This window comes from Aspergillus sydowii (assembly GCF_001890705.1).
Source record: "Aspergillus sydowii CBS 593.65 unplaced genomic scaffold ASPSYscaffold_10, whole genome shotgun sequence".
Classification (NCBI taxonomy): Eukaryota; Fungi; Ascomycota; class Eurotiomycetes; order Eurotiales; family Aspergillaceae; genus Aspergillus; species Aspergillus sydowii.
In genome coordinates this window covers 914,041-939,476 of record NW_024467868.1, presented here as the reverse complement: position 1 = coordinate 939,476, position 25,436 = coordinate 914,041, and the positions used below count along the sequence as shown (strand labels likewise).

Sequence of the window (25,436 nt, the reverse complement as noted above, 5' to 3'; positions counted from 1 at the left end):
TGATTTTGGACGCGTATTCATAAAGGCATTGTTGGTTTCAAGACTGGCCACTGTCACCAGTAAGAGCATTATTCCATTTAATGCAGAATGGTGAGAGACGTGCCCTTGTATTGATATGACTTTGACAGACAATGTTTGATGTGACACACGGACATTTGGAGGAGGAATACCAGTACCCGAAACACAGTAACAAGCACCATGCAGCTTTATTACGCTCAAGATGGCAAATAAAGTGGTTCATGAATGCAGCACGCGAGTGCCTGCAACTTTTATCGTATCGGAAGATCTATTCAGCATCTCATCATCATCACACTAGGGCCTCCTTAGGGACTTACGCTAATACCGACAACGCCTAACGTTGAACGACCATAGTCCTAAGCACACGGTAGATAATCATGACCGACCAGTTGTTCGACGCAGACATTTCGCAACTGTTAGAATCCTTCAAACACATCGGCCAGGACATGAGCACCGAATATCCCTGCTACCAAGCGGACTCCTCAATCAACAACCAAACAAGTGCCCCTGCCTCGCGTGATATTTGGGGTATTTCCCGTTTGAATGGCGACAATATGTCTGACACGCACAACTGCCAGGCCTGTTTAACCTCGATTGCGAGGCCACGTGGAGATACTACCACACCAGTTGAAGAGTCGGCAGTTGTAGTGCCTGTCCCCGGGACACATGAAAACGTGCAGAAATCGACAAATATATCGGATAAGAACACGGAGAGCACACAAGCGTGCGGGGAATTGAGAGAGGCAAAGGAGGAGATCGAGAGGCTGAGCGCCATGCTTGTGGAAGAGCAGCAGGAATCGCAGAAAAAACAGCCGAGTTGAACAGCGCCACGAGGTATATTGCCAATCTGCAGGACCAGCTCATGAAAGTACAGATGGGATCGTACACAGATACCGGGAAGCTTCGGAAGAAGATCAGCGACATGGCCTGGGGGCGGGCTGGGATGCGGCGGCAGCTTGTCGCGATCATTCGTGAGAAAACCAGGGCTAGCACTGACGTTGCATGTCGCCATGCTGAGTTGCAGAATGAAATCGCGGTCCTCAAGGATGCGCTGTCGACGTTGAGGAAGGTAAAATGGGGGGTGTCTGTAAGAGAACGAGATCGCCTGGTGAAGGCTCATACTGGGGTGCTGGAAGCTCGTAATAAAGATTCGTGATTGCAGTTCGAGAGGGTTCGCCGCAGGGTTCAAGAGCTGGACGATAAATGAGAGGCACGCCTGATAAGGAAAGAGTCGGAAGAGGATGTCCTAGGGGAACGGGAGTTGGTGAATACTGTCCGAGATGCAACATATCTTCAAATGTAAGATTAAGAAGGAATGGCGATTTCAAGCCTTACTAGGCTATAGTAACTACATTAATCCACTTTGTATAGCCCATGATGTTGAGACCTTTGGAGAAGCTGGACCTGCTGTTATTCAGGGTACACGCCGCGTAGTTCACGGCCCTGCTCATTTGAGTGATAATATAGTCGTAGCTATATTTGATGTCAAATCCCTATCCAATTCATAGGCATTGTTAAGGACGTTCTGCAAACCCAGGAGTAAAGACGAATGTGACTTCAAAGACGCAACTTTGTTCATGGCCACAAAGATGAAATCAAAGTGTATAGGGTTCAATGAGACGGAATTCCAGGCCGATGTCTACAAATACCAGCAAAGAGGAAGACTATCCAACACGTTGGACAGCACTGGCCAGCGCCCTGTCTAGGTCGATATGATCTATAACGTTTCCCCAAAGAAAATGACTTGCTCCACTGCAAATCCTGAACGCGATGGGCCAATCTCCGAAGCTGTTACTATTGCTAGTGGTGACGACCTGGATATCGGCATAACTATCAAAGTTCAGTCAGACGACGATGAGTCCACCAAAGCCGTCACGTCCAATCCCAGTTCAAGTGACGAGGGCTCGATCGTGCAATGCGACGGCAATGCTAGTGACAAAGGGGAACTGCTAGATAATGGCTTGACGACAGCTCAGATAGCAGCGCTCAAGCGCAGGGGCGGCTCTATAGCCAAGAAATCCGTCCCAATGAAGGCGCCTCCACGAGTCTGCTTGAAACGCCGTTTCCAGCCTTATCCTCGCAGGGGATCCCGGCGCAGTGCGGTGACTCCCCTGTGGTTGAAGGGGTTGAGTCCTCTGCCTGGTTATAAAGGTCTACCTAAAGAAGCCTCCAGCCAGACTGGCACAGCTGGGCGAGAAAATGTTGTAGAGGAGGACTGGCAGATGGATATTGTTGGCTAGTTGGTTTTGTTTCATTAACATGTCTCGCTCTCCCAAATATACTTTTTATCCTGTGAATTTATCCATAGCAAATATTCGTTTCAATAGCAAAGTGTAGTAATGTTGTAAAGCACGTGAATACCAAACATTCTCATTTTTTTCAACATAATGCAAAATAGAGTAGCAGAGGACTCTGGACTGTAACATTCAGAAACATAACAACAATGATGTTGTCGGCTTGATGTGGACTTCTAGCATATTGTGGCTAGACAGAGCAATTGAACGTCTTGGTACAATCGAGTATCAGCTGGGTATGCTCAATAGAGGAAGGACAAAGGCATAGTTTGGACCCCGATGTTTGATACTCATTGTTCATGCCTTGCCGCTGAAGGCATTGAAACCAAGGATAACAGCCCCTGGATTTCATATTCATTGAGATTGTGGAAACAAATGCAGATTTATCTGGCTGTTAAATGCAATTGTTTACAGATGAAACTTACGTCAAGCAATTAGGAAATGCTGAAAAGCGATGCTTTCGTGCCTTGTGCAAGCCAATTTCCCACACAAGGCATAAAGCGAGTGTAGAGTGGGAGGATAAATAGTCTACCAAGCAACCCTCACAAACCTCTATCATCGTTCCCCTCGGTTTCGAGTACTTGTATCGACACCATACCTCCCTGGAGTTATACAGCAACGTCAATACTATGGATTCACCGTGGCCGAGATCATTCAGTCCACTATTCATTCCCCACGGGCCCACCGTCGCAAACCCTAATAAACAACAAGCACAGAGGGTTTCTGCTTACCCTCACAGGATCAGGCCTTACAGCCCGACAACCATTGGTCTTCCAACAGACCTGGCATACCTGGCGGAAGATGAACGGGACCCTGAACCGGTGGGCAACAACCCTCCCAATGGAAGAAAGCTTTCACGCCCAAAGCGCCACACCAAGCCAAAAATGCAAAAGACCAGTCACCATGAGAGCCTCGTCAAGACGGAGGCGACTGCACACTCCTATACTGAGGCGCAGCAGTCGTCCATCCCTGGATGGGCGGAAAGTGCTCCCCGAGAGACGGAGAACGAAGTCGAACAAAGCATTTATTTCCTCCCAACGCCACCATACTCTATAAGACCAAGCCGGAGCAATACCCCAAGTGGTTGGCGATCCTACCAGGCCAGCCTGGGCTCTGCCTGGGACTCCAAGAGCGTTGATCTCCAGTCTGGCCCCACGCCCCCGCGGACACCATCATTCGTGATGCTCCCCACCGGCACTGGATCTGTGGATGACCAGGCTATAGAAGCAGACCATGAAACCATGGACGGGGATCTATGTGAAAGCCTGCACCGAGTAAACGAGCAAATGCGTATCCTCCGGAAGACCAGGACCGACTCGCGCCAGCAGGTAAACCGCCTCAAGACACAGTACAGCGCTGTCAATGCGCGGCTGCAGCTGGTTACATCGGAGAACGCCCAGCTACACAGGGAAGCTGCATATGAGAGGGACCAGAGGGCTCTGTTCGAGCATGTTGTGCATAAATTGAATTCCATGGTGGAGCAAGCCAAGGACGATATTGCTAATGCCTTGAGAGAGATTGAGGCTTTGGAAGATGAAGTGGCTCGTTTGAAGAAGAGACCCTGTGAGTTTGACGACGAGGAGGATCGGTCGAGGAAGCGGGGAAGGCTATTCTAGTACGTGCATGGTATGGCAATGTTGGAGTTTCATTATAGAGGTGTCAATAGAAAATGTATTCATTGCATATCTAATCCTGGAGAATGTGAAGTTGGGTGGTTAAACTTCAATAGACGCAGTAGCATGTATTCGTTCAGTAGCCCGTTTGGATGGATCATCAGCAATATGGGCAGAATGATACCTTCAAAGGGGCAGGCCAAAGATAGTAGGAATTGTTGGCATATCAAAAAAAGGCCTAGGCCCATCTCGACACGATCGGAGAAGTATAGCTTCCACAACCGTGAGGAGAAATAGTAGTGTGTACATGAAACCTGCTGTAATAACCAAAAAATATATCCCATAATGCAAGATCTGACGGATAAGGCCCCCGAAGGTACACAATGAGGGCTAATACCGAATAAAGAGTTCAAGATTTACAAAGAGCCCTAACTTAAGATATGTTTTGTCGACAATGAGCCTTGTTAACGGGAAGAGAATTCCTTCTCCTAAGTATTATAAGTAGCAGAATGTTTGTGCAGGGTTTACGGCCTAGGTAGGGTGCGCACAGTGTAGATCCTGATCAAGCCGGTTGTCAACTGCTTGACCAACACCCAGCACACAACGTCGACATGGATGGAAATGCAGCTGGCGACAGTAAAGCGACAGCATATAGCGTGGCAAGCGTTACAGAGGACCTTCAAGCAAACGGCATGTTCGGATCAAATCCCCAATTCCAAGGACAGCAGGCGGATGCTTCCTGGTGTTCGGGAATTGGTTCATGGGTTGCACGTAGTGGGGCCTCTGGGTGCTTTCAGACTACAAGCGCAGAGCCTATTGACTGGCAAAGCATTGATGAAGCCTTGGAAATGCCCCGGAGGATGGAGAAGGTGACTCCTAATCATGTATCTAGGGTTACGCCGGAGCAACCACCGCTTGCTACTGTCAGTCCACAGCAACTAACAGCAAGTAACTCCCTACCTATACCCCAATCGATGCAACGATCAGATGATGCCACTCTAGCCAACGACAGTGGTATCCCTCCGCTAAATAAGACTGTCGTTCCTCCTGCACCACGAGCAGGCAACATCGCCAGCCCTGGTATCAAACGTGCAGTCCCAGTGGGAAAGCTTAAAACTCCTCAACACGCGGTTCACAAAGCCGTTGGTCCTAGGGATCATCCAATTCCTGCCAAAGTTGATGTTGCCCAACAGAGCATCATGTCAGCTCAATTACCGAGTCGACCAAACGGTTCTGGTATGCGAGGACGGGTGATGTTGGGGCCAGGGAGACTTCCTACTACAGGTCGTGTACAAATTCAGCACCATCCGGAGCAACAGGCAGTAGCATACAGGAATAGCGGACCAGGTGTATCCGCCAGAGCGCTCGCCAGGCACTTGATTAGAAGACCTCAGGCTGGCTACGCTCCCAGGCCTGGTCCACGGTACGCGCCCAAGCCCGGGAATTGCGAAGGGGAGTTTGTCCCAGCCCTTCAAGTTGCCCATTGTGAAATACGGCGTCTCAGGGGGATACTCCAACGACACAAAGTTCGTTACTGACGGCACGGGTATAATGGAAGGCAGGAACGTTACCATATATGACAGATTTTCTTTTCTTAATTTCACCGTTCCAAGTCCGGGGACAAGGTGTGGTTTAGACAGACACACGAATGGGACATATGATTGTACTGGGTAGCTAGAACATATATATTTGATTTTCTACAAGGGTTGATGGCCTTTCCCATCTGTTTTAGTGCTTTCGCCTCCCTGCGTTTTGCGCACCGAGCAGATCTGATGCGATATGATAGCTTAAGCATGGTAGTCTGGAATCGTAGATCTAGGAAACATCAACTGGCTGTGAGGATTCTTGCGGGTCTCCAGATCTGGAGCGCCCTGGCTGCAGTCTTGTGGTTGGCGTACGGGTTTTCCGGCTCAGGTGAGGGATGAGAAATGAGGCTGAAGGGGCGAATCTGTGGGTTTCAAGCGGCGGCACAGGCTGTATACCTGTACTGGAAGTACAGGGCGCTCCGTACGCGGCGTGGCGGAGCACCCATGCCAAGATGCTGGGGTCATCTCATACGAGGCGAATCCAGCTAATCAAAAGTAGCCATGACGTAGCAAAGGAATGAGATCGAGGGACCTTCGCGTGAGCTCGATTGTCAGCTTGCGGGATGTCGCCAGCTTCTGAGCGTCGTGGAACCAACCCTCTACACACGCATCCACGAGCGTCAACTGCAGTTTGTTCGAAATGAAAGACACAACGCCAACAAAGCACCGCGGGACAGTATACACGCCCTGGATGCCGGAGCTCTGGGCGCTCGGGGGATCAGGACTGGCTTTTGCCGGGATGGTGGCGCTGCTCAGTGTGTTTGACGACCGGCCCATCTTCGACTGGTACGGGGTGACGCTCAATACGCTGGTGTCGATACTGTCTGCTGCGGTGAAGGCGGCGTTGATCTATGCGGTTTCCGAGTGCATCAGCCAGTGGAAATGGATCCTGTTCTCCCGCGAGGAGAGGCAGCTGGTTGACTTTGAGCGGATGGACTCGGCCAGTCGTGGTCCGCTTGGGGGTGTGAATGTTCTCTGCAAGACACGAAGGTCGTGAGTCTGGTCCGTCCCTGATCGTTATTCAGAGGCTAATCAATAGTGATTTCAAGAATATCCGTCCAACTCGGCGCCTTTCTGACTTTGATCGCCATCGCCTTGGACCCGTTCTCGCAGCAGCTGGTGCAGCTGCGCCAGGGAACAGAGTTCGTTGACTCCTTGGGTGACGCCTATGCCGAAAGCGCGCGAACACAAGAGTACACCAAGGGCGACGTGGTGTATGGAAACGCTACCAACTCCACCATAAACCCATCCGGGCCCAAGGCAGTTGTAGCCAAGGCGACGATAGATCTGTCGATGCAGGGGTCCATCCTGAACGGCTTCTCACGCTCGCTGGCTGAAATCCGTCAGCAGGCGAATGTGACATGCCCAACTGGCCAATGCACATGGCCCCCGTCCAAGACTCTTGGGGTCTGCCACACATGCCACAATCTCACTTTGGACTTGACGAGGGCTGACAACTTTGGAGACGTCGCGGGGCCTTTGATTCTCGGAGAAGACACCATGCCGGCGAACGACAGCTCGGCATTCGTCTTGCCCAACGGTCACTTTCTGGCGGGTATCAACGGGCAGAGTGCCAGTATTATCGGGATCCCAGAACAGGGCTACCAGAACCCAGCCAACTCGTGGATTGTGGCTGGTCCCACTATGACTTCATTTGGAAGCGGGAGCCCGGCAAAGACCAACCGGATGCAGGACGTGGACACCTTGATCTGGTCGACCAGCATGATCTACGTGGATACAGTCCATCTGGGAACAGGTTCCGGCGCGTGGCCTGATGTCCCTGTTCGTGCAAGCGAATGTGCGGTATACTACTGCGTCCAAAAGATCAACACGACGGTCGAGGGAAACACCGTCTACGAAAACACCAACGAGGACACTGATGCAAGGAGAGATCCAAATTCTTGGCTACCAAAGGATTCACCCCTGGAAGAATGGTACGCTCCTGAAAACATCCCCCCCGATGACCAAATGTCAAGCTTGGAGTGGGACGAGCGATACTCTGCCATCAGCCGGGAAGACCTGACCCTCTACTATCCGCAGAACTCCAGTGGTGGCCCGAATTATACCTTGGCCGAAACCGCCGTCAAGCCCATCAGCGCATACTTTCCCGAACTGCTAACGACAAACATGACGGGGTCAACAAATGTAACTCGTGCTATTGCGAGGCGACTGGGTGAGCATGCCGTCGGCTACAACGGCGCCAGGGTAGGCTACAAGGCTTATCCGCAAGCGTTACGGCACATCTTCGAGACAAATGAAGCCGTCGACCTTGATAGCAAGTTTGCCGCGCTTGGCGCGAGCATGACCAACGACATGCGCAGAAATGGAGATGGCATCGCCAGGTTTGACCCACTGAATGGCCATATAACTCTGGGCAGCGACAACCAACCCGAATACGGACTCGTCGGTGTCGCCACCACGTATTATAGCATCGAATGGGGCTGGATAGTGCTTCATGCCCTGATGCTAGCCGGTGGCCTCGTGTTCTGGCAGTTGACCGTCAGAAACTGCTCTAGGTCAGAGGCGGTACAGATATGGAAGAGTAGCTCTCTCGCGGTCTTGCGCCAGGGCCGGACGACGGGACGAGTCTTGGAAGGGTCCAAGACGATGGAAGAGATGAGGAGCACGGCCAGAAACCAGAAGGTGGTAATAACACAGGATCATTGCGTGGAAGATTTGGTGGCACTGCCGACCACACAAAGGGATGATTCACACGTCGCTCCAGATGACCGTCAGGGTGATTAGTGTAAATGCAGACGAGTTACCAAGATAGTGAAACTAACCCATTTACGGATAATTGACCGCCAGCTATCATTCAATCTGTCAAAGGATAGGAAGGGCATGAAGAAGGATGAGAGACGCTGATTCTGGCGCGCGCACCCGTGGTGCGTGATATTTATTGACTTTTGAGCGCTCAACGCTGCGACGTCAATATCGAATGCCATATAGGGGGTCATATCGTCTAATCAAAACCGCAAACGGGAGGGCGGGCGAGGGAGTTGTCCAGCTTTCTTTGATTCTTAAAGCAAGTATATAATATTCTAGTTCTTTTGGGTTTGTGCGGGACTGAAATGGGGTGGGATTATCCGGCGATAGCTCTCTAATACCCAAATCAGCTTCGTTCTCAGTACTTGATGAATGCTCATCGGCCTTGAATCAGTTATTCTGGACACATTGCAGCTCATGTCCTGTCCAGGTCCCGTCGGGGCTGACAATGTGGAGTTCGCTAATGTCGCGGCATACAAGGCATGAATGAATCACTTTCTTGTACAGCTGGAGAAACATGGTACAGGGAAAGCAGGCATCCTTGCCGGAACTAAACCATCGAGTCTCCGCGCTTAGACTGCTCACTAGTGACTAGTGTATAGTAAAAATTGAAAAATTTAGAAGACATTGTATTCAGTTAGATCTACTCAATATTTGAAGGCTCGTATGCCCGGATTAGTGGACCAAGGTTGCAGCAACATTACTCAGTCTCCCTAGTACTTTGGCTTCGTTCCAATTCAGGTGGTATGCTTTTTACAAATCATAATGATCCTATAGCAGTTGATTTGTAAACCGGAAAAGTACAAGGTGGTTTTCCTTCGGATTCTTTGTCGGACGCAGAAATACCTGCGACTCATTCTGATTAATAATGATGAAACAGCCGTAGAATTAACTACTTATATTGAGGATCTGGAACCGCAGAACGGCAAGAACGCGCTCTTCCTCACACACCTACAATCCAGAAATTCATGTAAAATGTCTACTCCGATTCCCGTCATCCTCTGCGGTGCGATGAAGCCCGTTGCAACCCTCATCCGATCCCTACTCCAGCCAGAATTCAACGGTCAGTAACCCTCCTCTTCCCTTGCTATGTAATCCGTCCTAGTCCTAATCATTAGCAGTCGTCTATGCGGGCCATAATCTCCCAGCTGCGCAAAACGAGGTCCCTCTCATTATCGCGGGCAGAGCTCCTTCAGTAGACAGCCTGCACACTCAGGTTGGCTCGAATGATTTCACCGTACCCCCGCGTGCGGTTATCCTGGGAGGCGGATGGTCCGAGGCCGCATTCCAGTCGATGTATAGTGCATGCGCTGAGGCCTGTGGAGGCCACGAGTCTATCCATGTGCCATTCCTCCGCACGGACAACAGCCTGACCGACAAGCTGGCCGCCACCGGGCAGGGTCCCGCACATTCTTCACCGCAGTACCCCGGCGCGGTGGCCCAGCGCCTGAAGAACAAGCTGCAGGAAGTCGGGCTGACTCCAGGCTCGACCGAGAATCCTGGTGGGATTGCGGGAAAGGATTACTGGTTCTGAAGGAGGCGGACGAGATGGAGGGCTTGTAGACCTCGCCACGAACCGCACCGCGGGTCAGTATATGCGACAAAGAACCACACCACGGTGCGATCCTGCGGAGGCCATGGATGGACCATTTTGATCAATTACTGCCTCTTATACATGTTCCCTTTACGCGACAATAAATCGAGAATTTCAAGTAGCCTTTAAGATAATATTTTGAAAGGTTTGCTCTATAGTATTGATCTGACCTTTCTCGCCCTAGGACCTTCTAGCCGAACGGCCACTTGAGAGTTAACAGAACGTTTCGGCTCGCCAACATCATTCATTCAGGACAGGATAACTAGTTAACAGAGTCAACGAATTTTACTTTGTTCGATAGGTTTCTAGGGGGATCCATGGGGGAATGACTGATTACCCAAGCCCGGAGGCTATTTTAATCCCGAAAGCAATTGGACTGGGAGGATTTATTTCCAATATTCATTCATTTGAGATCCAAATGAATTTTTACTCAAGATAATACAGCGTAGCGTCTGACTATCGCTCTCTAGCGAGTCATCGGGCGATGATCCGTAGCAACTGTCTCTTCCCAGACACGCCCATGTGCGGCAGCAGCTCGCTCTATGAAATGAAGAATGATAAGCAAACTCCAATATTTCAAATCGCAGTTAAAAAGAGCTGCTCCCGCATGGGACTTTTTTGGAGATGAAGTTCTCATCAGCGGCATGTGCTCTGCAGTCATCCCCTCAGGGAGGTGGTGAACAATCAACCATGAACGGGCGAGATCGAGCCTGGATGACGGTGGCTGTCACCCACTGTATGGGAATGGAGACGCCGCAGAACCATAGATACCGCTCCTGATGTGTACCATACTGGGTGGATTCTTCGGACGTTAACAATGTCCCATGCTCCGGTCCAACCTCGCGGTTGTCTACTGCCGGCGGGGAAATGCGTAAGGATTTGCAGGTTACGGATTCAAGTTGCGGAGTAAGAACCTGCACTTTCCTCCTCCAGGCTCTTCAGGTGCGAAAGAAATTGCGCCTTCAGCGGCTGTTTTCTGCGTCGAGGAGCGCGGCTGGGGCCAGGGAATACACACGCTGACCCGGACCTGGAGCAACTGTCGCATGGCTGGTGTTTGTTATATCGTATCTTTTTTTGGCTGCAACGGCGGCAGGTACGTGTATGTGTGAAGTTCTCCATCCTACCCATATACATATTAGACTCTTGCCAATGACTGGGAAAGAAAAACTTTGAGGTGAGTGACTTATGCGTAACTATGCCAGGGGAATCCATTCTGATCGGCTGAGCGGCATAAAGCGGGAGGATACAGCGGGATCAGAAAGGAGGACTGGTAGGTAATGAGGCAGCTTATGGACCAGCGACTGGAGTAACGGCTTAACCATCGTAGCTGACTATCAGTCGCGCTGTTACCGAGAAAAAGGCTTGAAATCCATTGGAGCTATGGCTGCGGATATCATACAGTTTGCCCCAAGTATGGTACATGGCTGCCGGAATTGGTATTAAATAATTAAGAACAGTAAAAAGCACACATCATACACTCAAGCCACTTGCCTCCCCAGTTGGCTATTCTTGGCTATTTCTTGAAGCCACTCTCCTTCTCCAGCCAAGTCGCAAAATCCATCATCTCCGGATTGATCGACCTTAGACTGGGAATGTCGGCCTTGTATCCCTCACCATGAAACCACTTGAACATATATCCCATATCCTTCATCATGGCCATGAAGAACGAACACACAGGCCGGAATGTCATCGGCAGTGACTGTCCTGTCTTTTGCTCAAAGATTGACCTCATGCCATCAAATGTCAGTTCATCACCGGCAATGGAAATCGCCTTTCCCTTGTACTGTGCCGGATTGATGAATGCTTCGGCGCCGAAGAACCCGATGTCACTAGTTGCAACAAGCTGCAGTGGCTTTCCACCTACAGCCATCTTGAAGCATGTGGCAAACACTTTGCCGAAGAAGTCGGGGGTTAGGTTCTCGAAAAAGGCGACCGGGCGAAGGATAGTCCATTGCATCTCACCATCCTTGGTGCGATCCACAAGATGATGTTCAATATTATGCTTCTTGATGAAATGGGGTATACTGGTTGGGTTGTTGAACGAACGCTCTTCACCACCACGGTCGACAGAACTGTAGACAAAGAACTTGACGTCCTGTTTGATGGATTCGTCTATTAGGGCTTTTCCTTCGGTTTCTTCGGAATTGTTGCCAATTGCAGCCTATTCAGGTGATGTCAATCGTCGGCTGCATAGAAGGATGAACAGGTCCGCTTACCTGCACGCTGTACACGCCCCATATGGGTAATTTTGTCAATCGATGAGCATTCTGAAAGATGACAGCCGGGTTACCCAAATCGCCCTCGACTAACTTGATATTAGGGGATAGCTTGGTCAGTTTCTGTGCGGAGGCTGACGACGGGTTCCTGGTAACCGCGAGAATCTCGAGAGGGCTCTTGCGGAGGACCAGGCTTCTGATGAGAGCACCCCCTTGTTTGCCGGTGGCGCCAGTAATGAGGACGGCAGTCATGTTGGAAGAATGGACAAGAAGTTGAGAAGCAGAAACGACCACGGTTCAAGGTCCCGTTTACCTGCGGGTTCGCATGCGATTTCTTCACTTTAAGCAATAAAATGGGGAAAGGTATAGTCTGCTGGTTACTTTATACTGCGCGGTGTCATGCGTTATGTCAGAAGATCGCCATCGGGCTCAATTTTAAGCCCGAGATTAACAAGCACTGGCTAGTCAAAAATTTGGGTTGAGGGTTGAGAAGAATAGAAATTTACAGCATATAAGGCAGTCTCAGTCACTCTTGCCTTCCTATTATCTGTCAAATAACTTTTGGCCCTGATTCCTCGACATGGCTCCCCAATCGCTCCATGATAACGTTTCCCGCCGCAAGAACGCCTCGCCAGTCGGCAAGGCCATCTTCATCGGTCTCCGCGCCCTCGATGTCTGGTGGCAGCACAACCTGCTGACCCGGGGATGGGCGACGCAAGCTATCGAATGGCTGGGAGGGCAGTCAGTTTCAGGAACTAAAATCCTTACCTCTGCAAGCGTCACCACCCTCCAGCCCTACTACGGACTTGTCAGTCTCCTCTCCCTGGGCAGCAGCATCAAGCAGATCGCAACCATGATCTTCGTTTCTGAGCAAGAAACCTCCGTCGCCTCCGCAATCACAATCGCCGGATTCAATACCATCTTCAACTCGGTTAATACCCTCCTCTCCGTCTGGGCCGTGACCTCCCAAGCGCCCGGCCCCGTTTCTCCAAGCAATCTGGCCAAATTGCTACTCGCAAATCCTCTTGTCGCCATCGGAGCAAGCGCATACTTCATTGGAATCCTGACTGAAGCCATCTCCGAGTTTCAGCGGACAGCGTTCAAGAAGGATCCCGCGAACAAGGGCAAGCCTTATGGCGGTGGGTTGTTCTCTCTCGCGACGAACATCAACTACGGTGGGTATACAGTATGGCGTGCTGGCTATGCGCTTGTCACCGGTGGAATCCCACTGGCAGCTCTTACATTTTCTTTCTTTTTTTATGATTTTGCCTCCCGGGGGGTTCCTGTGCTGGATGAATATTTGACAAACAGGGTAAGCATTCTTTCTCCCGTCGTGTGGATAACTTGACGGACAGAAGGGGGGAAAGCTGATAATAGTATACAGTACGGTGATGCGTATAGAGAGATCAAGTCGCGCGTCAAGTATCGTCTGATCCCGGGGGTGTATTGAGTTCTCGCGAAGGAAAATATTTGCCATCAAAGTTCAAATAAGTCTAGGCAGTCAGGGACTTCAGGTGCAGCCTAATGCTGCAAGGACGTTCTGGCTTTATTTTGGCCTCCACCACGCTCGACAACAGGCGGATCGCATCAGAGACTTGAAACGGCAGCTTTCGAGATCCGAGTGTCGACCTAGGCGGAGGAGGCTGAATAATAAATAGTTCATACAAGATACCTGTATCCCGTATTATTTAGAAGAGAAAGCTTATTTAAAGGAAAAAAATCCACGGTAAACTACGATATCTAAAAGATCTAGTATAGAATATCCACGTATTTGGCAGCGTATCCAGTGTATATCCTAGAATCAGAGTCTTGTTGATATGTTTTCATGCAATTTGCCCTTTAGTTAGACCTTCATTGCGCCTTCATAACCAAAAAGTGTCTGTATACTGGATTGATATATTCTCCGTACTGTCAGGCGGCGTAGAAGCCGTTTAGGACGGTATCCAGAACTCCCCCACCCATCGGGAGATAATTGTCGTGATGCATGTATAGAAACGATAGATGGTAAAGGATAATAAGCCTCCTTTTCCTCCATAACGGCGTCGGACCTATCGCGGTATGGAAGGCTGCGCCGCTGATCCTTGCCCTCCAACAACAGGTGCATTGTCACTAGACTAAAGCCTTATTGCACACGGACCTGCAGAATTTTCGTCCCCAATGGAAGCTCTTTATCCATGATCTTGGGGTAGAATAGTCCTTGAAAACACCCCTCATGCTGGAGCTTTTCCATGTCTTGCCTGTGGATGCCATGAAACAGTGACAAACACCTAGAGACAGGGGATCTTTGGCCTGTAACATAAATTATTTGTTACATTGAACAAGTGGAATGAAGAACAAATCGACATTGTTCCATTGTCCAGCATGAACCCGTGGCGGTTGAATCACACAGGACAAAGAGCTACCATGCATCACAGGGCCAGTTAACAGGGGCACAAACGGGAGTAGACAGAGTGGACAAACAGGACTAGTGTTCCATCCATATTGGGCTGTGACTAACCTGTCCAAGGACTATGCCAAAGTCTGCGACTGAAACATTCAAGGAAACACTGCGCCATCAGTCATTTAAGAAGCCTACCTGTGCGCGTCTGGAATAGCTCCTACCTTGGGAACGTCTACAGAAAGACGTCGCGCTCGTTTCCAAGCTCTACACGTTGTTCAGAGGCATTCTGAATCTTGCCAACCGAAAGTCATCACTCCGCGCGAGAAAGCTCCAAGATCCGGACTGCTAAACCACATTCCACCAGGACAATGGGACAGAGAAAGGTCAGCTCGCACGTTTTGGCTGACGATGTTGAATCTGCAGCACCACGTCCTCCTTCTACGACAAGCGTTGCGGTGAGTATATCCCCAGCGCCAAGCCCCATGCCAGCGACGGCCGCTTCCCATGCTGTCCACGTTGAAGGCCCCAGTCGCAGCAATACACAAACTACCCCCGGCCCCAACAACGCCGCAGTCACTTGTGACCAACAGCCCCGACGCGAGAAAAGGAAGGCCCTAACTCTTGACCCCCACGGTGAAACAACGCTAGACCTGTCGCAACGGCGTCGTCAGAACTCAAACGCAGACTACGTTCAAGTCGCCCCAGCCCTACAACACGCCCAGGCACAAGGGTCTCGTCCGGGCAGCCTGTCTGGGGTTTCGGTCTCTTTACCCAGTCTGCGATCGATTACCAATAGCCAGCAGGGTTTAACTTCACTGCAGACACTGAATCGAGGCGCGGGGCCGTCCTATCCTCCTTCCAGTACCGGAAGGGCCACTGCCCAGGGGAACTACTCAATGGGATATAGCCCTACCTCAGCCTCACGGAGCGCAAGCTTCTCCAGTACTGAATTCGCCCCTCAATATTCACTTCCCCCTATCCGTCCTAATCCAACACCCAGTCCGAGAAGTACCCAGATGCCCCCACCGGCACAGCCACAGCAGTTGCCTTCTACAGCAATGCGCCAGCACAGTATCTCCTCGGTGGACACTGAGACGCTCCCTCTGAAGATTCATTTGCAGATGTCTAAGGAAGTCAATGTCGCTACGACGAAGGAACTGTCCCGCGCCAAAGTACAGCTCCGACAATCCGAAGCTGCCAATGCGGAATTGCGCAGGGCACTACACAACTCGACCCTGGTAGCAGGACCTGCACCACGCCGCGAATGCACCTGTTCCATCCAAGGCGCGGTCGATAGGGCAGCACAATCGGTTCTTGCTGACCTCCAGCGTGAAAATTATTCCTTGCTCGCGGAGAACGACACCCTCAAGCGGGAACTTCGGCGTCTTAATCAGGAACTCAATAATCTCGTCAATCATCTCCCCGGTGATGTCCGACACGTAGTTGAAGAGAACTTACAACTCAAGGCCGGGCTACAGCGCAGTTCTGCAATACTTACCTCCGTCGAGAAGCAGATGACTGGGGCGATGAATCCTGAGGATAACGGCGGTCGTCGCACTGGAGAATGAGCTTTCTGCAGACAAGGGTGGTTGGTTGCCTTCGTTTATATTGTCTTTTCATACCTGAATGAGATTATGTCATGTTACTATTATAACTATCCTCCACGCTACCGATTTACATCGAATAATTGCATGCTTTAGTTACCTCAGGAGGAACGGTTGTAGTCCATCCACAAGTTGAAGTCGCATAACTACTATTTTTCAACATCACAATCCTATGCTGTAGCTGTCGGACCATTATAGCCTTTGTTTCCTGTGTTTATGTCCTTTCAAACATAACATACAAAGAGCACTGACCGAGCTTTTTCTTGTGTGAACCATTAGATCAACACAATAGGGATTCCTTTACCCTGTAACAATTCACAACAAGCAAACAAAGACGTGCACTATTATCTTTCAAAAGTAGGTACATCAATGGCCCCATAAAGGAACAGTCCTATGTCGATATATATCATATAAAGACCCCGTGTCCATAAAGAATTCGGAAACTAACATACACCCAAATTAACCATGCCATACATATCATTCTGCGGTCTCTGTGGCAGTCGCGCACGCCTACAGTGCTACGAGCAGCATCAAACCGACATACGCAGCCTGTACATTCCAGACTCCGACGCAGACTCCAGCCTCTCGTCCCAGGTTGTCACTCCTGCAAGTACAATGACTCCCCGTCCTGAAGGAATGGAGGTTTCCCAGGCATCAATCTCTACATATCTACCCATAACCATTCGAATCCTGATGGCCGAAACGGATTCCTCACCGGACGTGCCACTCCAGTATGTGCCGGCGTCGAGGCGGCCCCAGATACAAGCCTAGCGGCTTCAATATACGTACATATGAATGCAGACAGGGAGGATAGAACCCGGTGCTGGACTGTTTTCGAACGGGCCATGCGCTCCCTCGGGATCCAGCAGAAAGCACATGACCATGATGTCGCGGTTGAAGTTCTGAGCCAGATTGGAGATGTGATTGGCGATGAGATTGAACCGGAGAGGAGGGGTGTCGAGGGTGCACTAAACGACAGACAAGAGGCATTGGTGCAGCTGCGAGCTGTGGAGACTCAGGTTCAGGTGTTGGTGAATGTGATTGAACAGCGTTTTGGGGGTGAAGGGCAAACTCAAGATCGTGCGGTGCTGGATAGCGCAGTATTGAGGGTGACGGCAGACCTTGATGATTTGAGCAGGAGCTATGAGGCGTTTGACAAGCTGTATACAGAGAAACAGAAGGAGCTGCGGATGATGACCTTGCTTCATGAGTATCTCAAGGAGAAATATGCCAGTCCATCACGAGGAGGAGTTCTGACTCGGGAAGTCTAGTAGTTCGATGGTGTTTCGAGTCTGTTGATATTTCAATAATTATTTAGTTCATTGTTATGTCTTCTTACTGATCCCATTAATTTCAAGTTGGTGCTCCACGCGCTTATTGATTGTTTTCATATTTAAACACAGCCTTGGTATTTGTAAAATCCCTATAAGTTGTTCTGTATAGTGGACTAGGCCTGCCAGTGCATCATATCCTAGTAAGAGCGAACAATTGAAACAACATCAAAACCATAAGGCGTTCATGTCCTCGTTGAGTAAAGGTGGCCAAAGGGGAATTATCATGGCGACAAAGCACGCTGGTCACAACCCGTTAAAAGAACTTCCATGCAATATCTAAGCATGTGTGACTGGACTCCATTACCAAAGGTGAAATGGCCTTGCACCATTTTGTAAATTGAGAATGGCTATTCTTGTGTCCTTTATATGCTAGACAAACAATCTATACCGCACATCTCAGACCACACTTTATATAATGATCCACTATACCGAATCCTCTCCCACAGTATGACTTATCAGAGTCTCACCCTGATAAACACACCTGTTGGGTAGTACAGCCACAACCCCTCGCACAATGGCGTCCGATATGTACTGCCTCTCATGCATGACATGGGCCACCGGTGAATGTCAAAGGGACCATGAATTGAATCTCAGTGACCAGGTACCAATCAGTCATTTTGAAGAAGCCTTCCTTCCAGAGATGCAGAGGCTTGCTGAAAATGTACCTACAGGGACACCCGTCTTTGACGAGAACAACGAACCAACCCACATTCCAGTTTTTGACCCGTCTGACGACCCGGTTGATATGCCGTCCTTTGGCGCCGTTTTAGACAGTGAAACGGTATTTGATATTGACAACCCCGGTCTGACTTTGTCGGAGCCTGCAACTGTAATTCTTCCTGACAACACTTGCAACCATCAGCCGCATACATCAACGAGACCAGCCCCTGACTTTACGCGGCGTGAGCGTACCATGTCCAAACCAAGATCGCCCGCCGAGGAAGTTGCCATTCAACAAAGCAGGATCGATTTCTACGCACGCCAGGCGAACACTGCCATTTGTAGATTGGAGCGATACCGTCATTATGTGCGCAACAGCCGACAAATTACGAAACTGTGGGAGACTATGTTTCATGATATTTGCCAATTTGTATCGGCTCTGGAGGACGGTCGAAATACACGCCCTGAGATCATGGATACCAGGGACCTAGCAGAATGGGTCAAGGGGCTGCAGGAATTTGAGATCGCACTGGCTTCCAGAATCAAGGCAGGTCTTACGCCGCCTGGGGTAGTGGACGATCTGCTTATGGATGAACGTTGTTCTCAATGTGCTCTCCAAAGCAATTTCCCACTATGATAAGGCCATTGTCTGTCTCGGGCTCGCCCATACCATTATGTGTGGTTAATATTATATAGCCGTAAGTGATATATTGGGTAGTCTATTCAACATCTAGGAATGAACATGATCTTTATTCACCACATACCAAACTTCCCGCAAAATTCTATATTGCTCTTTTGTCTACGGCTCTTTGTATGCGATGTCACGCACTGACCAGTTCAAAGACTTCTCAAGCAGTCAGAACTCACAACAATCCTGATTTCATATCATCAGCTACAGACACAATGTATGCAGCCGACAAAGAACCATAGTATCAGACATCCGCAAAGGGCTTTGTCTTCGCGCGAGCACAGGCGCATAAATACCCCAGAAGTCACCCCAGTCTCCAAGGTGACCACCAGGTTCTATATAGCAGCAGCAATACCTGACTTCGGATACTGAAGGAAGTACTCTTGCGATACCCTCTTTTATATATATATCTCCCATTATAATCACCATGTCTCAGCAAGGTCAATGTGCTATTTGCTTCCTGCTCCGCCACGTCGCAAACTGCGAGGCCAGCGGTGCTACCCACCCCCAGCACTCTGAAGGGTTCGGTCACCCAGGGCAGATCCGTGGTGATTCCGAGGGGGTGTTCAGTCCGGACTATTGGAGCAGCATCTGCTCTGATTCCGATGGCGAAGACTCGGTGATGGGTGATGTAGATGGTACTGATACCAACGAGCAGGTGAGCACCATGCGCCATCGTGAGGATGACACCGTGATGAGCGATTCAGACGAATCAGACGTTCATGCCGAGCAAGAAGTCTTTCGCGAGTCCGATGTCATGGAAATCGATGATGGCGGCTGGGAGTTGCTCGGTAATGTATGTCTGGCGCTCCCAGATGACTCGATGCTTATTGATAATGGGAGCGAGCAGCTTCGGAAGAGTGAGCTTGTAAGAAGATTCAGTGTTGAGGTGCAGTCTGCTGTCGCGATTTGAATAATTCCTGGTGGTTGCTGGTCGATAGATGCGTCGGCTGCTTTCCACGTTGAAATGGCAAAAATATCATAAAATTAGTTGAAAAAAATACAAGAAAAATTTAAAACCCTGCATTAAATGTTTTTTTGTAAGGCCGTCCAAATTCCTAGGCATCATATGATATATCATTATCAATTTTATGTAGAGGCGTCGTGGACGAGGTACTTATCTCCTCCCTTAGACCCGCATTCCAAAATCAGGTATAAATAACCCTCTGTATGATTTACAGTAGGCTCCCAGTATGTCACTGAACCGTATGCATAATCCACAGAGCGCTGCTGCCATCATCCAAGGATATTGTTGTCGCACTGCATAGTCCGACCTAGAGCTCACAGCTGAACCTTTCAACCCACTCAAGAGATCCAGCATGACACAGGAGTTGGTGACAAAACAAGTTCGGAACCATCAAAGGAAAGATTAATACAGTGGTCCATTGTCCTGATAATGGATTGATACGTATAACTCCTCAAACCCTTATACCGAGTGCTTTGTTCTGTTCTATATCAACATGCGCCCTGAAACAGAAGAAGTATACAAAGCAGCAACATCAGTAACAGCTTAAAAGCGACGGAATCAGCCCTGCCCTCTGGAGTGGTTCGTCCATCAGATTACACCGACACTTTGACTATTGCAGACAGAAATGCAGCCCACAACTACAATAATTCCCCGTCTACGCCCACCTCCCAGTCTTCTTCGACTCCCCAACGAGTTGATCTGGGAGATTGCCAAGTTTTCAACAAGAGCCAGCCAAGCAGCGCTGACAAGGACCTGCAAGACCATAAATTCAATCATGCGCCCAGTTCTGTACAATTTAATTGACACGGAGGTGTTGCAAGTTTTCGTCCGTTCAGGAGACAACCAGTGGGAAGCACCTATGGTAGTTCTCCTAGACAGGATCCTCCGCATAAACACACGGGACCCCCGGCTGGGATATCTAGCCCTAACAGCTGCATCGAAGTGCGGTTCCCTCAGAGTCGTGCAGGCGCTGCTCAATGCGGGAATCGAGCTCGGACCTTCACGGAATCATCCTGATGATGACGAATCTACAGATGGCTCGGCAGAAGATGAAGACCTCGAGCACTGGTATATCGGGGCTCTTCCAGTTGACAACGTCTCAGACACTCCACTAATAGCTGCAGCCGACGATGGCCACATCGGCGTGGTCAAGCTGCTGCTTCAATACGGGGCAAATCCAAACTTCACGTCAAGGGTAACCTCGCCGATGGAAGCTGCTGCTGGAAACAACCAGGTGGACGTGATGAGAGTCTTACTTTCCGCCGGAGCGAGTCCTCACGCTCTTGGTCCCCCATCGCCATTGACTGCAGCAGCCCGCGAAGGTCATACCGAAGCAACTCAGTTGCTGCTTTCTGCGGGCGTCCATCCAGATAGGGAGGGGCAATGCACATCTCCGATTATTGAAGCTGCGCGGTTTGGACATACGCACATCATTCGGATGTTACTAGCAGCTGGAGCAAATCCTGGGATTGCAAAGGGGAACGGCCTCAATCACACAACGTCACTCATAGAGGCAACGAAAAGCGGTCATCTCGGTCCAATAAAGGCTCTCATACAAGCAGGGGCGAATGTTTGCGGAGCAAGCCATTCGTCAACTCCTCTCCGCGAGCCATTATAAACGGAGATACCCCTGCCATTATGTTCCTCCTACGACCGGGCGAGAGCAATAGACGTGAATTATCGCCGTTTGGGGAGGAGTATATCCTACACATGGCTGCATCGCTAGGCAATGCGGAAACCGTTGACTTTCTGCTCGCGCAAGGTCTGCATGTGAACTCCCAGGACTCAACGAACACGACGCCAATCTCACGAGCAGCAGCGGTTGGAAATGTGCCCGCCGTGCGTGTCCTCCTCGCCCACGGGGCTGGTGTCCACCTTGCTAACGCCGCGGGCTATACGCCACTGGTTAATGCAGCTTGTTGCGGTAATGTTGAGACTATTCGTTTACTACTTGATGTCGGGGCAGATCCAAACGTTACAACTGACGAGGCACACACCCCACTACTTAAGGCCTCGCTCTGCGGCAATGGAGATGCTGCCCGTGTGCTTTTAGATCATGGAGCAGATCCCTGTGTGAGTGACAGACATCACCGCACAGCTCTGTCCCACGCGGCAGGATCCACAGACGAGATGACTGTACGCGCCTTGCTCGCCGCAGGAGCTGATGCCAATGTTGTGGACGAAATGGGTTGGAAGCCGATTGATTATGCTGTAATCCGTCCTCATGTCGGTATCCTAGTGGCATTCATAGGTTCTGGCCAACATGCTCGCTCCCTTACCGACATATACTTCCCACTTGCCCTGCGGGTTGCCATTGGAAATGGCGATGAGAAAAGTGTTGCCGACCTTGTGCGCCGGAATACGCCGCTCGACCAACCTGATCAAATGGGCAGAACCCCCCTCATGTTCGCCGTGATACAAGGCCGCGCCGCTATGGTGGAACTGCTTGTAGGCTCCGGCGCAGATATGAACTATACCACGTCCACCGGTGAGACGGCTTTGATGTATGCCTGCAAATGGGGATGGATAGGCATTGCCTGGATCTTGGTATCTGCTGGCTGCGATGTGGACATGAGAGACCACGAAGGCAAAACTGCCCTCGATCATTTCAATCCCGAATATCCACCTCCTTCTGATTTGGTTGATCTCATTACAGCTGCACGGACAAGTTCCTCCTCATAGCCGGAGGACCAGCATCTGATATTCCCATGGTGGTGGATGTAGATATCGTCGGCTCATCATTCGCAACGCCTGTAGATCTAGTGTTCGTCTTTCCTTCTCCTCGGTCTTGGTCTCGATTGATTTCACACAGACTAGAAGCAGTTGACTACCCAGTAGCTGGATTGTGGCGTTATTTTAAGGGCTGTAGAATCTCAGCCCTGAGACTCGAAGCCGCCGTCAACTTGATAATAAACACATACATGTACATTATTGATACACTATATCAATCATTTATTAACTGACTCCTCCTTTTGCTGCTGTTCCATTCTGACTCGGTTCGTGCTCTACACTTAGATTCGAACTTGGCAACTGCCATGTTCGAGATACTGTGCACTCACCTGCAGAGTGCTTGGTGTTCAACCATTCTATCACATCAACTGTGCCCGTATTGGCCAGGCCACGAAATCTGTTGTGAAGGCCATTCATACATTCGCACGCCTGAATGCAAAGTATTCTACTCATCACCCAGAAATTCACCAGAGATCTACGCACACAATTCAGACCAGATATAAAAAATAGCATCCCCACTTAGCATCCACTTTCCTAAAATTCCTCAACATCATTGATGCACTAAATCCACCACCATGAACAACCCATACGCGTTAGACCAATCCCTCCATCTCCCAAGGCAGATCTGCCCCGTCTGCCCCGGATTAGACCCCAAGCCGTGCTTCAAGCCAGGCCACCTCGTCTGGTGTAACCACTGTGGCTACGAGTACTCGCCGCTAACTTCTTCTCAATGTCCTGGGTGTAAAACGCTGGGGATCCGCCTCACGCATGGACAGATGATGAAGTTTATTGAAGATACTACGAGATTCGTTGAGCGGTCTTCACGAACTTCATGTAGGCCGCAGCTCCAGAATTCCCGTGTCTCCCCTAGGAATCCTCTTTCTAGCCTCCCTTGGGACTCTACAGAGCCTCCCACTGGCACGTCGAGCGGAGGTTCGACACCGGGACGGGCCACGAATACCCCGGCTGGTCCTGCTTTAGGCAGTCCAGCCACTGCCTACATGGCTAATTCCGGTCGTGCTACTCTATTATCCGTCAGCCCGTCCCTCACTGGCTCCCAAGGGCGTTCAACCTACCACAGCCCTAACATTAAAGGGGCCACCAGCGTTGGCAGTCATCTCACAACGCCTATTAGTCCGTCCGTTCCACACTTCAGTGTCTCTTTAGCCCACCAGGCTGCGGCAAATGACTCGCTCACCGGTGTCGGTAACCCCTGTCGCCCAAACCCGCCGTTCATACCCCCCAGTGGTGCTACAAACTTCCAGACCGTTGGAAACAAACTGTTCGCTGGCGGTAGCAACCAAGTTATACAAAACCCTGCCGGACCTCGACCTCACGTGCATATGGGACCACCGCCGATTTCTCCGACAGGCGTTGTTTCTCGGCTTGCCACTCCAAGCGGACGCACCAACACCAACATGCATAATGACAATGGTACCCTATCCCTCTCACCAACAGGCTCTAATTCGAGTATTAGGGGTGGCGCTAATTTCAGGAACTTTGGACATGCTAACCCACCAATGCGGCGATCCTCTGGTCGAGGCCGTGGTGCCAAAGCATGGACTCGAGGCGGTGCAGAGTCCCAGTGGGCTCGTTTGGGCTGAGGGCGAAGGATTGTTGAAATGATCCTGTTCTTTGAGCCTGTTAATGGGCCATGTCTACTGATGTTGATGCCCCTGTCGCACCTGTCCCTCAATATCTACGGAACTACAGAAAGAAACAGAGAAAAAACCGTCGTTTAGTCATGTCTTGTCCCCTCCTTGTAGTATGAAGGGTGGTGAAAAGAAATTATGATAATGACAAACAATCGTCATTTATTGTCTTTCTCAATGTTCTTCTTCAGAATATATTACAACACAATAAAGCCATTAAAATGATTACTATAATTCAATCACTCAATCAGTCTTTGTAGTGAAAGACAAATTCACGATGCCATACATTATCAAAACCCTATACAATCCGTCTTGTGTGAGTACAACCAAAGCTCTCCGAACAATATACACAAACAGCATCTACCAACAACAAAAGTACTGCGGTCATAAAGGAAATACTACGACAATAAAGGAAAATTACAATGACTGCAAAGCTTTAAATGCCTGTCGTAGCCCTGCCCCATCAGACACCAGTGCATCTGTCACTCCACAAGTCACTTACAGAGTAATATCCGATTCTCGAGCAAAATGTTCGGCAGCCACTACACCAGTGCAGAGAGGGCAACGACTATGCGACCTGTGCCCAAATGCCCAGTGTGCACGAAAGGAATCCGGTATGAGTGTATCCAAAACCGCCATATCCAGGTCTGCAGCCAGTGCACGGCGACATGGTGCCCCTGGAAACAATACCGTTGCCCACAATGTTTCCCCATACCCGGCGAGTGCGCCGTCTGGGACCATTACTACATGGTTGACTGGTTCCTGGATTATCAGGGCCAAGTTCCAGTAAGTGACGATGACGCTGATACCATTAGTGATTGTAGTAGCCACAGCAGCGCCGTCGACTCTGATGTCTTGCAGGCCGCTCATGCCCTTGTCGAGCTGAACACCGATTGGAGACAAGCTGAGATCAACAGGCCGATGGGCGTGGAATCGTTGAAGCACATCAAGGCTTCCGGAGAGGAGATCCGGCATGCCCATGAGTGCATTCAGAACCCGCACAGGCGTCGTGCGCGTAAAGGGAAGACCCAAGCTGCGATTCTGGCCCGTGATCGTGAGCTCGCTATGGAGAAGTATGTTCGACTGATCTACAAGACTGTGCCGCCCGGCGAGAACGAGGCTGAAGCGGCATTTAGGGAGATTGAGGACCTTATGAACCAGGCCCCCAAGGAGCTTGCGGAGGCTGTTAAAGCTATTCGGGCTGTCAAAGATGAATGCCACAAGCTCACCGGTCATGATTACTGGGCTAGATACTAGACCTTCCGTAAGTGTCGAGAAGTTAATACAGTATTCTCATATGCTTTGTACTCTTAGTCTACACTAAATCAATATCA

At 50.1% G+C, this 25,436-nt stretch overlaps 16 protein-coding genes across 16 annotated transcripts; 14 read left to right on the top strand and 2 right to left on the bottom strand.

Moving 5' to 3' along the window:
* Positions 1 to 395: 395 nt before the first annotated feature.
* ASPSYDRAFT_92376 (uncharacterized protein) lies at positions 396 to 1,174 on the top strand (the record flags this gene model as incomplete). The annotated part of the gene is made up of 2 exons (XM_040852668.1): positions 396 to 742; positions 805 to 1,174. 2 exons carry the CDS (start codon positions 396 to 398, stop codon positions 1,172 to 1,174), a joined length of 717 nt encoding a protein of 238 aa, XP_040699992.1.
* A 583-nt stretch (positions 1,175 to 1,757) lies between these two features.
* On the top strand, positions 1,758 to 2,258 carry ASPSYDRAFT_34176 (uncharacterized protein; the record flags this gene model as incomplete). The annotated part of the gene is made up of 1 exon (XM_040845204.1): positions 1,758 to 2,258. One exon carries the CDS (start codon positions 1,758 to 1,760, stop codon positions 2,256 to 2,258), a length of 501 nt encoding a protein of 166 aa, XP_040699991.1.
* Positions 2,259 to 2,941: 683 nt separating this feature from the next.
* On the top strand, positions 2,942 to 3,928 carry ASPSYDRAFT_92374 (uncharacterized protein; the record flags this gene model as incomplete). Its single annotated transcript, XM_040852667.1, has 1 exon — positions 2,942 to 3,928. One exon carries the CDS (start codon positions 2,942 to 2,944, stop codon positions 3,926 to 3,928), a length of 987 nt encoding a protein of 328 aa, XP_040699990.1.
* Positions 3,929 to 4,536: 608 nt separating this feature from the next.
* On the top strand, positions 4,537 to 5,463 carry ASPSYDRAFT_1158743 (uncharacterized protein; the record flags this gene model as incomplete). Its single annotated transcript, XM_040840054.1, has 1 exon — positions 4,537 to 5,463. The coding sequence occupies one exon, from the start codon at positions 4,537 to 4,539 to the stop codon at positions 5,461 to 5,463; it is 927 nt and encodes a 308-aa protein (XP_040699989.1).
* Positions 5,464 to 6,202: 739 nt separating this feature from the next.
* ASPSYDRAFT_34173 (DUF3176 domain-containing protein) lies at positions 6,203 to 8,256 on the top strand (the record flags this gene model as incomplete). Its single annotated transcript, XM_040845203.1, has 2 exons — positions 6,203 to 6,504; positions 6,561 to 8,256. The coding sequence occupies 2 exons, from the start codon at positions 6,203 to 6,205 to the stop codon at positions 8,254 to 8,256; spliced, it is 1,998 nt and encodes a 665-aa protein (XP_040699988.1).
* Positions 8,257 to 9,228: 972 nt separating this feature from the next.
* On the top strand, positions 9,229 to 10,220 carry ASPSYDRAFT_48465 (uncharacterized protein). The gene is made up of 3 exons (XM_040847624.1): positions 9,229 to 9,256; positions 9,284 to 9,340; positions 9,399 to 10,220. Exons 2-3 carry the CDS (start codon positions 9,289 to 9,291, stop codon positions 9,809 to 9,811), a joined length of 465 nt encoding a protein of 154 aa, XP_040699987.1. The 5' UTR covers positions 9,229 to 9,256; positions 9,284 to 9,288; the 3' UTR covers positions 9,812 to 10,220.
* A 428-nt stretch (positions 10,221 to 10,648) lies between these two features.
* ASPSYDRAFT_406276 (uncharacterized protein) lies at positions 10,649 to 11,194 on the bottom strand. The gene has a single exon (XM_040846113.1). The coding sequence runs from the start codon at positions 11,081 to 11,083 to the stop codon at positions 10,766 to 10,768; it is 318 nt and encodes a 105-aa protein (XP_040699986.1). The 5' UTR covers positions 11,084 to 11,194; the 3' UTR covers positions 10,649 to 10,765.
* Positions 11,195 to 11,224: 30 nt separating this feature from the next.
* Positions 11,225 to 12,417, bottom strand: ASPSYDRAFT_207931 (uncharacterized protein). The gene is made up of 2 exons (XM_040843927.1): positions 12,088 to 12,417; positions 11,225 to 12,032 (listed from the first exon to the last, which is right to left on the bottom strand). The coding sequence occupies exons 1-2, from the start codon at positions 12,337 to 12,339 to the stop codon at positions 11,385 to 11,387; spliced, it is 900 nt and encodes a 299-aa protein (XP_040699985.1). The 5' UTR covers positions 12,340 to 12,417; the 3' UTR covers positions 11,225 to 11,384.
* A 185-nt stretch (positions 12,418 to 12,602) lies between these two features.
* Positions 12,603 to 13,795, top strand: ASPSYDRAFT_134909 (uncharacterized protein). Its single transcript, XM_040840700.1, has 2 exons — positions 12,603 to 13,399; positions 13,472 to 13,795. The coding sequence occupies exons 1-2, from the start codon at positions 12,668 to 12,670 to the stop codon at positions 13,535 to 13,537; spliced, it is 798 nt and encodes a 265-aa protein (XP_040699984.1). The 5' UTR covers positions 12,603 to 12,667; the 3' UTR covers positions 13,538 to 13,795.
* A 1,040-nt stretch (positions 13,796 to 14,835) lies between these two features.
* On the top strand, positions 14,836 to 16,035 carry ASPSYDRAFT_92368 (uncharacterized protein; the record flags this gene model as incomplete). The annotated part of the gene is made up of 1 exon (XM_040852666.1): positions 14,836 to 16,035. One exon carries the CDS (start codon positions 14,836 to 14,838, stop codon positions 16,033 to 16,035), a length of 1,200 nt encoding a protein of 399 aa, XP_040699983.1.
* Positions 16,036 to 16,536: 501 nt separating this feature from the next.
* ASPSYDRAFT_34168 (uncharacterized protein) lies at positions 16,537 to 17,342 on the top strand (the record flags this gene model as incomplete). The annotated part of the gene is made up of 2 exons (XM_040845202.1): positions 16,537 to 16,802; positions 16,877 to 17,342. 2 exons carry the CDS (start codon positions 16,537 to 16,539, stop codon positions 17,340 to 17,342), a joined length of 732 nt encoding a protein of 243 aa, XP_040699982.1.
* A 577-nt stretch (positions 17,343 to 17,919) lies between these two features.
* On the top strand, positions 17,920 to 18,702 carry ASPSYDRAFT_92366 (uncharacterized protein; the record flags this gene model as incomplete). Its single annotated transcript, XM_040852665.1, has 1 exon — positions 17,920 to 18,702. One exon carries the CDS (start codon positions 17,920 to 17,922, stop codon positions 18,700 to 18,702), a length of 783 nt encoding a protein of 260 aa, XP_040699981.1.
* A 478-nt stretch (positions 18,703 to 19,180) lies between these two features.
* On the top strand, positions 19,181 to 19,666 carry ASPSYDRAFT_1158736 (uncharacterized protein; the record flags this gene model as incomplete). Its single annotated transcript, XM_040840053.1, has 1 exon — positions 19,181 to 19,666. The coding sequence occupies one exon, from the start codon at positions 19,181 to 19,183 to the stop codon at positions 19,664 to 19,666; it is 486 nt and encodes a 161-aa protein (XP_040699980.1).
* Positions 19,667 to 20,390: 724 nt separating this feature from the next.
* ASPSYDRAFT_100507 (ankyrin repeat domain-containing protein) lies at positions 20,391 to 22,321 on the top strand (the record flags this gene model as incomplete). The annotated part of the gene is made up of 3 exons (XM_040839719.1): positions 20,391 to 20,667; positions 21,127 to 21,310; positions 22,057 to 22,321. Coding segments are annotated over 3 exons (726 nt in total), but the record flags the coding sequence as incomplete, so codon positions are not given.
* A 704-nt stretch (positions 22,322 to 23,025) lies between these two features.
* On the top strand, positions 23,026 to 24,054 carry ASPSYDRAFT_34164 (uncharacterized protein; the record flags this gene model as incomplete). The annotated part of the gene is made up of 1 exon (XM_040845201.1): positions 23,026 to 24,054. The coding sequence occupies one exon, from the start codon at positions 23,026 to 23,028 to the stop codon at positions 24,052 to 24,054; it is 1,029 nt and encodes a 342-aa protein (XP_040699978.1).
* A 325-nt stretch (positions 24,055 to 24,379) lies between these two features.
* ASPSYDRAFT_34163 (uncharacterized protein) lies at positions 24,380 to 25,359 on the top strand (the record flags this gene model as incomplete). The annotated part of the gene is made up of 2 exons (XM_040845200.1): positions 24,380 to 24,888; positions 24,927 to 25,359. 2 exons carry the CDS (start codon positions 24,380 to 24,382, stop codon positions 25,357 to 25,359), a joined length of 942 nt encoding a protein of 313 aa, XP_040699977.1.
* Positions 25,360 to 25,436: the final 77 nt, after the last annotated feature.

Excerpts from the sequence above, each read along its gene's own strand:
- ASPSYDRAFT_207931 (XM_040843927.1), bottom strand. The coding sequence starts at position 12,339 with ATGACTGCCGTCCTCATTACTGGCGCCACCGGCAAACAAGGGGGTGCT. Across the intron at positions 12,033-12,087 it reads GGGGCGTGTACAGCGTGCAG|GCTGCAATTGGCAACAATTC; the intron begins GTAAGCGGACCT and ends TCACCTGAATAG.
- ASPSYDRAFT_48465 (XM_040847624.1), top strand. The coding sequence starts at position 9,289 with ATGAAGCCCGTTGCAACCCTCATCCGATCCCTACTCCAGCCAGAATTC. Across the intron at positions 9,341-9,398 it reads ACTCCAGCCAGAATTCAACG|TCGTCTATGCGGGCCATAAT; the intron begins GTCAGTAACCCT and ends AATCATTAGCAG.
- ASPSYDRAFT_406276 (XM_040846113.1), bottom strand. The coding sequence starts at position 11,083 with ATGGATTCCCCTGGCATAGTTACGCATAAGTCACTCACCTCAAAGTTT.
- ASPSYDRAFT_134909 (XM_040840700.1), top strand. The coding sequence starts at position 12,668 with ATGGCTCCCCAATCGCTCCATGATAACGTTTCCCGCCGCAAGAACGCC. Across the intron at positions 13,400-13,471 it reads ATGAATATTTGACAAACAGG|TACGGTGATGCGTATAGAGA; the intron begins GTAAGCATTCTT and ends AATAGTATACAG.